The following is a 13,764-nucleotide window of genomic DNA, read 5'->3' on the forward strand; positions in this document are numbered from 1 at the left end:
ATGATCCTGTCGGCAGTAGCTGTAAGATGTAGGTCTAAGATGATCCTGTCGGCAGTAGCTGTAAGATGAAGGTCTAAGATGATCCTGTCGGCAGTAGCTGTAAGACGTAGGCACCGAGATGGAGAAGGGATGATAGTTTCCCTTTCTTACTAGATGGTAAACTGCCTGTTAGTCAAAAGTAAATATTCACCCATTCCTCTAATACTAGTTGAATGCCAGCGTAAGACAGCGTTTTCTGTGCTTTAACGAGTTTGGCAGAAATCATTCAGCTGCAAAATTCCAGTGGAACAACTCAGAGCACGTGAGCCAAACAGGAGGACGTTCCCGCTTTGTTCTTTCTTGGGTTCTTATTCCAAGGTGGTGGTGGGGAAACCTTTCCCCCCTTCCCTCTCCTCTTCTCCCTCCCATCCCTCTTAATGCTTCTCCTTCTCCACAAACATCTCTCTTTCAACCTGATGAAGCAACTGTATTTAGAAAAAAAAAATGAAACAAAACCTAGAAGGATTCAATTGTAACATTGAATCAGTTTTTCTAAGCATGACTTCTGCATGGAGCCTGCCTTTAATGGTTCATTTTATTGACTGTGCTTTGGACATTTTGTTTCTTTATTCTGAGACATAGCTCTCCAGGAGGCTGTCATTAGAGAAAACCTGTGTTTACACCCAAGGCAGACTGGTCTGGGATTGAAGGATCTATCTGCCTCTAGTACTCAGGCTAGGGCTTATCCAGATCAAGACACTGAGCAGCACATCGAGACAGTGAGCTTAGTCTGGAGCTCACCCGGAACTGTGGTGTATCTAGAGCAGTCAGACTATGCATAGATATGCGAGTCATTAGTTTTGCTAGTCGCTAAGCCTGGGTAGCATCCTGCATCACATCCTCTCTATCCCCAATCCTCTGCAGCACATGTCTCTATTATCTCTTAGAGCCCAGGTCAAGGCATCTCCAATTTCTTTGGGTTTCTTAGGAAGGGAGGGATGCCAGGAGGTGGAACGTGATAGCTGGATCAATCTGTGTATCCTTTATCAAGGGTTGGGGAGGTCCTCTACCATTTCTGCTCTTTAACTCTTATCCCTTGCAATCTTTCCTCATGGACCAGTGCTCATCTCTGTACTGCAAAGGACCAAAGGATGCTGGGGAGTTGTCTGGGTCAGCAAACTATAGGATCTTTCCTGAGGTCAGATAGTGGTTGATGACTGGTCTGTCCTACTGACCGTTTGCATATGCATTCCTACACTGTTTTTAAAAGCAGACTCCATTGCCAGTTAGAATGAAAACTGAGATTATTTTTTTAACCCAAAACTGAGATTTCTATCTTGGAGCTGGTAAGATGGTTCAGTAGGTAAGGTGCTTGCCACAAAACCTGGTCACCTGAGTTCAGTCCCACATGGCTGGAGGAGAGGTCCAACTTCTGCCAATTGTTCTCTGGCCTTAATACGTGTCCCCATGATGTGTATGTGCCTGTCTCCTGCCCCACTGTGCTTCATAAAAAAGTAGAAATGACTCCTGTCTTCTCAGGGTAAGGATCTGTGAGCACCTGGGAGTTGGGAGCCTCCTGAAGTCTGTTATGTCCACAGGGGCCTGAAACTAGACAGTGACCCTGAATCTGCAGGCCATCTTCTGTGTGACCCTGAATCTGCAGACTGTCCTCTACCGCAGCTTCTTGGCCCTAATAGGCATTTGGGTTGGAGAACCCTGGGTTGATTTGGTTTTCCAGTGTTCTTCTCTTCACCAGTGTATGGTTAATGATGGATACTAAGGCAGGCAGAGGAAAAGCCAACTGCTGGGCCCTGCCCACTCTGGAGAGGATGCACTGTAGACTTTGGCCAAACTCACCCTAAAGACGTAGCTCTGGCTTGGGTTTATGGTTGAGTATTAACTGGAGAATTTTTGCGGTCTGTTTTGAAAGCTGAAGACCCCACTAAGGACAGTCATTGTAGAGGTTCCAGAGTCTAGAATTTGTCTTGATTCGTGATGGCTCAATAATTTGACCTTGAACCAAGCTGGCTCCCAGGCTCTGTACTTTGACTTTTGAAGCACACAACCCTCCTGGAGTTCTCTTGGATAAACCTTGAAGTTTGGGACTAGACCAAAGTAAGGAGTCAATCGGAGCACAAAGTACCATTCCTGATGAGCAAGTAGACGTCTTGTAGCAACTGAGACCCAGAAGTGTGGCAAGGGGTGGCTACCTGCAAGATCAGCAGAATAGCATCTTGCTTTTTAGTACCTGGCAGAATATTCTCAAGTCTAGACAAAGTATACTGGCATGAGCTACTGGCATGCTTTTGCCATAACACAGAATTGCTGGAGCCCTAGTTGACTAGAGGTGGCTGCTGCTTTATGGTGAAGCACCTTCCCATATGCCTTTGTTCAAAGACAGCCCAGGATGGGGGAGATGAGGCAGGTTGCAGATAGGAAATTCTTCTAATTTAACCCCAAATCCCTTCAGCGGTGGCTCATTTTGCATGCCTCCGGAGACTAGAAGCAGCTTGTCAGGGTTCTACCTGTCGGCCCCTCCTCCATTACCCTTCATAAGACTGCAGCGCTGACATTTGAGTTCGTCTGTTTCTTAAGAGACAGAGATCCCGGGTCAGACAGCCCTCAAAGCTGCTCCAGGGTCCTCCCTGTCAAGAGATGGCTAGAAAACTATTTTTAAAAAGGCTGTGTGCTTCGGCTGTTTATCGGGCATTCAAAAAGAATTGGAGCCTGGCAGTTCAGGCCTGTAGCCCCAGTTACTTGGGAGGCTGAAGTAGGAGAGTGGGAAGGTCAGGGTCTGCTTGAGCTATAGAATGAGTTCAAAGCAAGGCCAGGCAACCTAGTAAGAATGTATCTGGAAATAAAATGTGAAAGAAGAAGGAGAAGAAGAAGAAGGAGGAGGAGGAGGAGGAGGAGGAAGAAGAAGAGGAGGAGGAGGAGGAGGAGGAAGAAGAGGAAGAGGAGGAAGAGGAGGAAGAGGAGGAGGAAGAGGAAGAGGAGGAGGAAGAGGAGGAAGAGGAGGAAGAGGAGGAGGAGGAAGAGGAGGAGGAAGAGGAGGAGGAGGAGAAGAAGAAGGAGCCATAAATGTAACTCAGTGGCAAAGTATTGCCTGTCAGTGCAAAGCCCTACCTTTGATCTCTGGTGCTATAAATAAATTCATATTTAAATAAATAAGTAAATAAGGACCTCTGTATTGTAGTTAAACTTCACGGTGTCAGAAAACTCCTTCCTCACCCAGAGCCTGGAAAGCAGCCTGCAATTCCAGAAACCACTTTCACTGTGTGACTTTGCTTCATACTTAGAGAGTAAAGTCACTAGACCTTTACAGTGGTCACCAAAAATAGGACATGTTGTCATGTTCCCAGCCCAGGCATAAGCTTACCATGACCTGAATCTGGATAATGGTGCACACTTGCTGGAAGGTCTGACCTCACTCCAGTATCACTCCATACTGGGTTGGTACCCAGGCATTGATGGAGGAGGGGGTTGTTGCGGGGCTTGCATGGCCCACACACAGGTTGTTCTTGTTCTTTCTCCTGATCTTCTTGTCAGCCAGTTCTCTTAGTTATCCACGGGTGATGTTTATTTATTTTTTTTAAAGATTTATTTGTTTATTTTATGTATATGAGTACTGTAGCTGTCTTCAGACACACCAGAAGAGGGCATCCGATCCCATTACAGATGGTTGTGAGCCACCATGTGGTTGCTGGGAATTGAACTCAGGACCTCTGAAAGAGCAGTCAGTACTCTTAACCACTGAGCCATCTCTCCAGCCCTGGGTGATGTTTATTAGGAGGTGCTGGAAATGATGTCAGTTGTAAATATCAAAGCTGATGGAAATCTAGAAAATGAGGGCGTTTAATCAGGTCGAAGACCCCATTTCACTGGCCCAGCATGTTTTGGGAGGGTGAGGAGATTGTATGCTGATCAAATGGGTTTTGACAAACCTTAATTTCAGACTAGGGCTGCCTCTGAGACATGACTTCAGGTTGCCCCCAAAGCCTTTATGTTCAAAAGTGACTTCTACCAGTGACACTCTAAAGCCTAGAAAGCTATTTCTAGAAAGCTGTTTCTTTGGTTAAGTTTTTGTCACAAGAAGGCAATTGTCCCCAAGAGAGTTCATGGAGTGTCAGTTATAGCTTTCTTCCCAGAAAGCAGGGAAGAGGTGTTAGCCAACATTGGTTTAAAAAAGGACCCTTGTCTGAGATATAACTTACAAGATTGCTGTGGTTTAGACGAGTCCCCAGAGGTTCTGATTAAAGGCTTGCTCTCTAGCTCATAGATGTTGGGGGAGTTATAGAACCTTTAAGAGGTGGGACCTAATGGGAGATATTATGTCCTTAGAGTTTTGTCCTTGAAGGGGACAGTGTAATCCATCTTCACTCTCTTACTGCTTCCTGGCTGCTATGAGGTGGGCAGCTTTGTTATACTGTGTGATCCCACCACCATGGCTGCCTCCTCACAGAGCCAAGAGCAACAGTGACCATCAACCGTGGCCAGAAACTACCAAAGCCACGACCAACACAAAGCCCTCCCGGTTCTAACTTGACTCTCTCAGATATTTTATTATAGCGACAAGAAGCCAATCAGCACAGAGTCATAGCAGGGAAGTAAACTGAATGTAGATGGCTCTTCTCTCTAGATGGCAACGATGAATTGTTGTCTGACCTGAGTGATTGGGAGAAGCAAGTGCGCCTCACTTCTCAGGCCCAGGAAACATCTGACATTCTGTCTCTCTGGTTCACTTACCCATGTCTTCTCCCCCACGGGGCTTTGGGAGTCTTACAAGTAGAGTTGGGCTGGGTCGTCTGGGGATTATGGTCAGGGATGATTACATCATCTGACATCTTGTTTTCGTCCTCAGAATGAACATCCTTCCTCTAATGCTTCAAAAGGCATCACATCATCCTCTTTAAATGTGTTGTGGACTCTCCCAACCTGCTTTGGTCCAGAGGCCATGGGGCAATGTTCAGAGGGAGGATGGGTGCTGGATGTTACGATCATTTGTGTTTGTTTTGTTCAGATGTTTCATCAGTATCAAAATCACATGCTAACCCACGTGTGTCCTCATGAAAGTGTCGTCTCCCCTTTCTTCCCTCTATGAGATTGCAAGGACATTTTAAAAAATATTATTAAAATTGAGGGTTTTCCTCCCCACCTGCTTCGGTCACTTTTTATTTGTTTACTTTCTGAAAATGCCTTGTTTTACTGAGTAGTCAATCATCTTATCATCCAAATTAACTCAACATTTGTCTGGCTGTTGCATTTACTACGTCAATATCTAGCGCACATTGCCCCAACCTTGCATTACAGTTCCACCTATGCAGTGAACTGAGAGATTATGTTAGGTAAAATGTTATGTATTAGCTTGGAAAATTGGAAAAGGAAGAAAAGCTTAAGAGCTCATAATTGAAGATGAGGTGGTACTCTAAAAAGTTATTTGATTTGTGTAAATGTTTTGTTTGCATTTATGCAAGTGCACCATGCTCATGAAGTTGCAATTCCCCTGGAGGTTGGAAGTGGGTGTTGGATCCTCTGGAACTGGAGCCACAGATGACTGTGTACCATGTGGGTGCTGGGAACCTAACATGGGTGCTCTGTATGAGCAGCCATTGTTCTTAAGCACTGAGCCATTGTTCCCTTCCCCATGGTAATCCTTCATAAAGATCTACTATTTTTTTTTTCTTCTGGGAAAATATGGAACTATTTAAAGATTAGATATATACAATTAAGATCAGAGTTTTACATCCTGCTCAAGCATATTTTGGCCTTTGTGGAAACGAACAGTTTGTCTCCTCACTTTGAATATGGCAGCTGGTCCTTCTAACCCTGACCATGATGCCTCCCCCTTAGAGAGGCTTTTAAAGCTTGTTCAGCTTCAAACAGAAGACCCCTGGAGCCGATGGAGTGAACAAATGCTTCTGGAGAATATGTGAAATAAATTACTCATTTGTTTTTCTTGCCCTAGCATGTCTGCATAATTAAGAAAAGGCATGCCAAGGGTTTATTTTGACTTTCTTCCCGTTTGGTTTAAATTTACCACCCACGGTTATCCAAAATACAAACCGCACGTGGGATCTGTGTATTTGTTTCGCAGTCATGCTGTGACGGTGTGCAAACATGGTTGCACGCAAATCTTTAGGATCAGGGAGATCAAATGTCATTTACATTCTTGCTGAGAATATCAGAGAGCATTCAGAGAATTCAGCCTGCCATTGTGTAAAGTTCATAGTTGCGCTGTTTGTGTAGTTGACCACCCACTGAAGCCAAGGCATGTGAAACTGCTGTCCACTAACATGGGCCTGAAGGTCACATGGGACTCACCCAAAGATGCTACCAGTAGACCCGTGGAGCATTACAACATTGCCTATGGGAAGTCACTGAAAAGTCTTAAGTCCATCAAGGTGAATGCGGAGACACACTCCTTCCTTATTAAGGACGTGGGTAAGTGACACACATTCCTTTCTTCACTCGTCCCTAACTGTGCATCAACAGTCACAGCTGTGCACTTAGGATAACTGTTGGCAAGACAGTGTGTGGCTGGCCCAGAGTCTTTGGAAACAGTAAGCCAAGTTTTGAGACTCATCATAAGGATATGCTTGGAGGCCTCACCATGAGGCCTTTCACCCCAGGCTTCTTGCTCAAGCATTCCTAATGTCAAAATGAAGTAGAAAGTTTTAGTTTTTGGTAGTGCTTTGGAAAACAATAGAAACATTATTGATGTTTTATTATTATTATTATTATTATTATTTGGTCTCATAGAAATTTGACTATCAGATGGTTTAATAGTCTACTATGAACATCTTTCCATTTATAACCCACTTAATAATTTAGTACAGTTGGCCATTGAACAACTTTGGTTTGAACTGTGTTGGTCTGCTCATATGTGATTTTTTTGGGGGGGGGGTGGATTGTAACATTAGAAAAAAAGCTTGCTGAAGAACTTCAAAGCCTAGTGATATGAAGAAGTTGGATGTGCCAAAAATGCATAAAATCTGTAAATGAGTCTATATTATCTGCTACTATAATGTAATATACAAATCTGTTTACAGTTAGCATTTATCAACTCTTACATACGCAAACGCTTGAGTTAACACACAGCATCTGTCTCAGTCTTCATTGTCAGATGATATAGTATGATACAGCCTAGAGTTATCTGAGAGGAGAAGCCTCAACTGAGAAATTGTCAAGAATATGTTGGCCTGTGGGCATGCCTATAGGAGATTGTCTTGAATATTCATTGATATAAGAGGACCCAGCCCACTGTGGGCAGCAACATCCCTAGTCAGATGATCTTGAGCTATGTACAAAAGCCAAGTAAGGATAAGCACCCCCCCCCAAGTTGAGCCAGAAAGCAAACCAGCAAGCAGAATTCCCCTATGGTTTCTGTTTCGAGCTCTTATTTGAGTTCTTGTTCTGATTTTTCTTAGTGATGGACTCTGACCTACACATCTAAGATAGATAAACCCTTTTCTCCTCTAGGTTGCTTTGGGTCAGAATGTCTTATCACAACAACAGAAAGGATCCTAGGACATATAGACAAAGGCTTCAGTGTTAAATTGTGACTGCAGAAAACCGACTCTTGTGAAGTCAGAGTCCTCTGTGTGTGAGCATCCCATCTCCTCAGTAAATCATGCATCTCAGTTTCTTAAAAAAAAAAAAAGCCCCTATATCTTGTCACTCTGGCTAACCTTTCACACAATATGACATTTAACAATACAGAAATAGGTGTCACTTGGCCACTCCTGCTTGCCATGGGGCCTCCTATCACCGGCAAGCTCTTTGTAGCTAAGATTTTGGAAAGGACAAAGTTATTATTTGCAGATTTTTACCTGAACGGGTGTGGGGGCCCCTAACCCTCGAGTTGCTCAAGGTCAACTGTATCACATGCCTGTGAAGACACATAGAAGGTCATGCATGAGGACAGTATAGCCTATGCACTCACCGAAGCTTTATTTTCAGTTGATTCTGGAAGCGTGCCTTGTCTTAAAGGTACAGCCCTAGGGGGTCTGCCTTTGTACCCTCTTTTCTTCCGCTAAAATTTCTACCATCATGCAAGGCGACAATTTTGAGTTGGGGAAGTTACACAGCCAACTAGAGAAAAGCCAGTATCCTTTGTGCCATGTTACTGTTCTGATCTTGGCATGAACACATCCCTCTGCATCTCCTCCCTCTGCTGGGTACCACTGTGTTCTTTGGGTAACTGAACAGGAAGTGTATAAAAACAGACCTAGAGGTGGTCAGGTTCCCTTCCACCCGCTTCCAGCCAAGTACGCAGTGCTATGCAGCACCGTGGCTCCTCCTATCTCCAGCTGTGAGATTAAATGTATGCTATCAAACCAAAGACACGAGCAGGGCTATATTTGCTCAAACACTGGGTTGTTATGATTGCTGGAGAGAAAGAAAAAAATCCACTCTGGAGAGGGCTGTACCGCCCAATAAAAAACGCCTCCCAAGGAAGCGATGCATTAAATGGTGGAGAGTCAGAGACATGTGGACTCCACTGCTGGAGAATTCAAATGAGTCCAGGGCAAGGAATGGCTGACAAAGCACAATTCTGTATTCTGCTGGGACCTGGAACGGTTTCCTGTTAGCTGTAGGTTATGCCAGATCCTAAATGCCACCAGCTCCTGCCACAGACAGACAAGAGCCCACACCAGGCTGGAGTATAGCGGAAGTCCCAGATAGCCTCGAACTTCCAGTTTGGGGACTAAGGTTCTGTTTAAAAGAAGGACAGACTGCCATCTCTCCAACACTCCATCCCTCCCCACGCCCACAGGCTTTACGCTTTTCAAGGGCTCCCTCCTTACCTGTCACGAGACAGTGATTTGGTTTTGGAAACTGAGTCTAGGGCGTGTCCTCTTTGTGCCGTGACTGCTCCCCTGGTTTCCTTTTGAACCTCAACTCTTTCAGGGGCTCAGCCAAGGAGACCTCTGCTACTTGCTTTGACCCTGAGACCAAAGTCCAAAAGCAAAGCCTAATTATTTCAAGATTAGCATTTTCAGAATTCCAGGAAATATTTTTCTAGCCTTTTTTTTTTTTTGGTTGAAATAGTTAAAAACCACATGTAGGAACATTTTACAGTGAAAAATCCCATGAAGCTTTATGTAGTGCAATAAAGATTTTATGAGTTTCATTGATATTTCCTTTTTTTTTTTCTTTTTTTCTGGATCTTTCCATTTGGAGCTTCCCTGTGCGGTGTTAGGAGCTTGTGACACTGTTTGGGCATTAATGTAGTGTAATGTAATGAGCTCCTAAATCCGCTGCTGAGTTCCTACTGCAGACCTCCAAGTCTTCTGCTATCAGTGGTGTAGAAATCCAGGTTTGTTCTGCTTGCCTGCACTTTGAATTAAACACAGCTGACATTTCTTAGGGGTCAGTCCTCAGGTTTCAGCCACATGGGGAGAATATTAGCGATTTTGTCAAGTAAAACCGAAGAGAGCGCTACCGTTGGGCTTTTGGATTTGTGTGTAACCGGTGTAAGTGAGCAGCTGTTGAGCGAATGAGGTGTGCGTTTCTGGAGGCTGGAGGCGGTGGTTTATGTGAACCGTGTGTTTCAGAGCCTGGGGTGGTGTACTTTGTGCTGGTTACGGCAGAGAACCACAGCGGAGTGAGCCGCCCCGTTTACAGAGCTGAGAGCCCACCCGGTAAGTCTGACCTGGAGGCTGTGCTTCGATGATTAGACTGGGAGGGCCCCTCTCTCCTTGCTTCTTCCCGCCAATAAAAACATAGAATTACTGGGTTGGTGAGATGGATCAGTGACCTGATGACCTGAGTTCGATCCCTGGGGCGCACACGGTGGAAAGGAGAGGACCGATTTCTGTAAGTTGCCGTCTGAGCCACACATACGCAGTGTGGAGTGCACGGCCCCAATAAATAAACATAATTTAAAAATTAAAATTAGGATGATTAAAAGATTCCCATGTTGTAGGCTTGTATAGTAAGGCTAAAGACACAAAATTAGGAGAGAGGAATCTTTTTGTTTTTTCGGTTTTTTGTTTGTTTGTTTTTGTTTTTTAGATTTTTAATTTTTTTCTTCCTATTTTGGGAGTAGCTTTGGTGCAGTTTATGAGCATTTTCTCTGTTGTTTTTCAGCATGGCTCAACTAGCCATGTGCAGACCCTACAACTAACTTTGTTGTCACTAAAACTTAGGTGTGGCCTTTCTCAAGGACCACTTACTTGACTAGTCACTGAGGGTGTACTGACCATCGGAGAATTCCTAAAACCTTGTTTCTAACTATCCAGTTGCATTTCCCTGATTTAGGAGGTGAATGGATCAAGATAGATGGTTTTCCCATCAAGGGTCCAGGACCGTTTAATGAGACCATCACAGGTGTCACAGGTATTTTGCGCTCACCTGGCTCATGCCTTCCCTGGAGCCACATCTCCCAAGAGGACTGTGGCTCTGTCACACGCATGTGCTCACAAACCTTCATCTCGTTCTCATCGCTAAACTAATGCACACGCTGGTGGTCCGGACTGCAGCTGGTGTTGTGTGTGACTTCCTGTTCTTTCCCCTCCCCGTGTGGGCAACGTCTGTGTTTACATCTGGAGATCGTCACCTGCTAACTAGCAAATATGGTGGCTGAGATGGTAGAACTGTCCCAGTTAGGAATTTTATACCTTTTATCTGTGATCAGCTAATTGAGACCCTTAAAAACAATGGCTCTTGTTGGCCACTGTGTGTCTTCAAGTCTTGCACTCTTCTTGGAATACTCTGGAATACTTTGTGATAGGCCGGATCCCTTCCATCTCTGCTCCATATTTGTCTATGCGTGTGTTGCCCTGTGGACATTGATGTTGTCTGGTCATATTGTTTCACTTATTGAGAGAAGAGTTGCTATTTCTTATGAGCTGTTACTTGAATATATTTAATTAATGGTAAAAAAGTAATTCACAAGAATGTAGTTATTTCAGAATGCGGTTGGACGATAGCCCAAAGGCAGTCGGGCAGAGAGCTATGCTTCAGTTTTGCATACCACATGCTGAAGCAGAGTGGCAGGGAATGGGTTGAGAGAGGTGAGTATATGTAGAGACGGATGGCCACAGTGAGCTTCTTAGATCAGTGTTTCTTGATGCAGGCAGTTGCCATATTAGGAAAGGGGATGGGGTGGGAGAATAAAACAATAAAATGAAAGGATGTGGGAGGCCGCACACTCCTCCTCAGGGATGCTCCAGGTGACAGTGGGGTGTGGTAATGCAAATGTTTTGTGAGTGAGTAGAGATGAGGAGCAGAAAGTTGGAAAAGGAAACAAGGAGTTAGATATGGTTGGGGAGTCATTCTACAGAGTGAGAATGAAATTTTAGAGAGTACATGGGTAGGAGAGGATTGGGAGAGGAAAGGACCAAAGATCAAACTTGGTACACCCTGGCAGTATAGGAAGCCTATCTCCAGAGTGTATTTTTCCAGAGCCAAGTAGAACCTGAAACCACATATGGTACCAGATTTATACACACTCATGCTTTTACCTCAACCTGTGCATGTATGACCATTTAGAACTTTTAAGGTAGGTACAATAAGAGTTTTGTTTTATTTACTTATGTTTTTGGCATCTGCAGTTTCCTAGAATCTTTTTAATTTAATTTTTTTTTTTTTTACTTATTCACTTTACATCCCACTCACTGCTCCTCCTAGTCACCCCCCCCCCACAATCCTTCTCTCCTTCCCCCTCCCCTTCTTCTATGTGTGGGTGATTCCCACCCTCCATATTACCTACTGGGTATCCCCCTCTGGCTACAAGGCCAGGCACTTCCTCTCCCATTGAGGCCAGACGAGGCAGCCAAGCTAGAAGAACATATCCCACAGACAGGCAACAGCTTTTGGGATAGTCCTGGCTCCTGTTGTTCGGGACCCACATGAAGACCAAGCTATACATCTCATATATATGTGTGGGGAGGCTTGGTCCAGTGTATGTTCTTTGGTTGTTGTTTCAGATTCTGAGAGCCCCAAGGGTACAGGTTAGTTGACTCTGTTGGTCTTCCTGTGGAGTTCTTATCCCTTTAGGGGTTGCAGTCCTTCCTCCTATTCTTCCATAAGAGTCCTCAAGCTCCATCCACTATTTCGCTGTGGATGTCTGCGTCTGTCTGAATCAGCTGCTGGTTAGAGCCTCTCAGAGGACAGCCATGCTCCTGTCTACAAGCATAACAGAATATCATTAATAGTATTGGGTATTGGTACTTGCCCATGGGATGGGTCTCAAGTTGGCGGGTTATTGGTTAGCCATTCCCTCAGTCTCTGCTCCATCCCCTGTACTTGCATTTCTTGTAGACAGAATAAATCTTGGGTTGAAAGTTTTGTGGATGGATTGGTGCCTCTATCACTCCACTGGGGTTCCTGCCCTGCTACAAGAGGTAGCTTCTTCAGGTTCTGTGTCCTTGGAACAATAAGACTTTAACACAAACTGTAATAAATCAAAAAACCTGTAACACTGCCCTATAATGGTATTGTGAATGTGACTGCTCTTCCCTGCCTCTCTTAGAATAACCAACTGCACTATCTTTACTCTTCTTCTCAAGGTGATAATGATCTGATACAATATGCAGATGATTAGATAAAGTAACACAAATTTGTCATTGTGGTACTAATAGTAAGATATTACATGCTAGTAGATGTTACTAGAACAAAAGGACCTGTATATTTGCAAGAACCAATTTGGCAACTCAAAAGTTATTAGGTGATTAATAAGGGGGCAGTATATTAACACCAGATACACAGGAGGAAGGCATCATTTATATCTTGGGCAAGATATAGTAGGGTAATGTGAAGGTCCACTACATTTTGCAGAACAATGTATATTTTCATTATGTATTGTTTATTTCTCAAATTTTCCACTTAATTTTTGGGGGATACAATATATTATAGGCAATTGAACCTAGGAAGGTTAAGCTTTAGATGGAGGGAGGTTACCACACACCTAAGACAAGGGCAACATAGGAAAGGATGTTAATTTTAGATGTATTTACTCCTGAAGACACATATGTAATCAGTCAGAAACAAACATTTTACTGATAGCTATTCATGCTTTGTATTTGAATCTCATATTTGTATTTTAAATGTTTATTATATACTCTTGACCTGCCATTAGATTTAGAACTAGGAATTTTCTTGCTTTTTCACAGATAATCTCTTGCTCTTGCCACCTTCAATGGAGTGTATGAGTGCGTTTGAAAGTGTCTATGGGTGCATGTCTATATATGTGTGACATGGACTCCTGGGGGTTACAGATTAGTGCTTGGGAATGAAAGAAATTCAAGTTCTAACTTCTTGTTGTTTTAATGCATGTGACTATATTCAGCTTCTTTTTGTAGGAGCTTTTGGATCTGTGATTACCAAAGCTCCCTGTTAGAATATACGATCTCCATTTGCCATGCATAATGAATAAAAGATACTAGAAGAGAGACCCCTAGCTGAACTTACAGCACATGATGTAGTCCAGACCTCAAAACACCACACTGAACAAGCCGTAGTATTCAGAGGGTACAGACTCAGAAAATGCTGTGTTTCATTATCGCTGAAAGAATGAAAATCTATAGGAAATTGTCTATGACTGATTGATATGCTACCTAGCACTTTTGCTTTTGGGTCTTGTAACAAAAAAGCTATTTCTTGTTCAGAACAGTGATTTAGTGGATAACAATTTGGTCAAACAAAATAAGCATTTGGAATGGTGCAGGTCTTCATTCATAGGAAAGCATTTGCCTTTAAAAACATAGATAATATTTCATTCCTTCTTAAAAGGGGGAACCAAATACCCACGGAAGGAGTTACAGAGATTAACTATGGAGC

The 13,764-nt window shown here is 43.7% G+C and overlaps 1 protein-coding gene across 3 annotated transcripts in view; it reads left to right on the top strand.

Moving 5' to 3' along the window:
- Fndc1 (fibronectin type III domain containing 1) overlaps window positions 1-13,764 on the top strand; it is an 89,767-nt gene that overhangs the window by 17,739 nt on the left and 58,264 nt on the right. For all 3 annotated transcript variants that reach the window (XM_031352560.1, XM_031352562.1, XM_031352561.1), the window contains exons 2-4: window positions 6,226-6,420; window positions 9,537-9,623; window positions 10,243-10,320. In XM_031352560.1, coding sequence (XP_031208420.1) covers window positions 6,226-6,420; window positions 9,537-9,623; window positions 10,243-10,320 — 360 coding nt within the window. The remainder of the gene's footprint in view (window positions 1-6,225; window positions 6,421-9,536; window positions 9,624-10,242; window positions 10,321-13,764) is intronic.

This window comes from Mastomys coucha, unplaced genomic scaffold (assembly GCF_008632895.1).
Source record: "Mastomys coucha isolate ucsf_1 unplaced genomic scaffold, UCSF_Mcou_1 pScaffold5, whole genome shotgun sequence".
Taxonomy (NCBI): domain Eukaryota; kingdom Metazoa; phylum Chordata; class Mammalia; order Rodentia; family Muridae; genus Mastomys; species Mastomys coucha.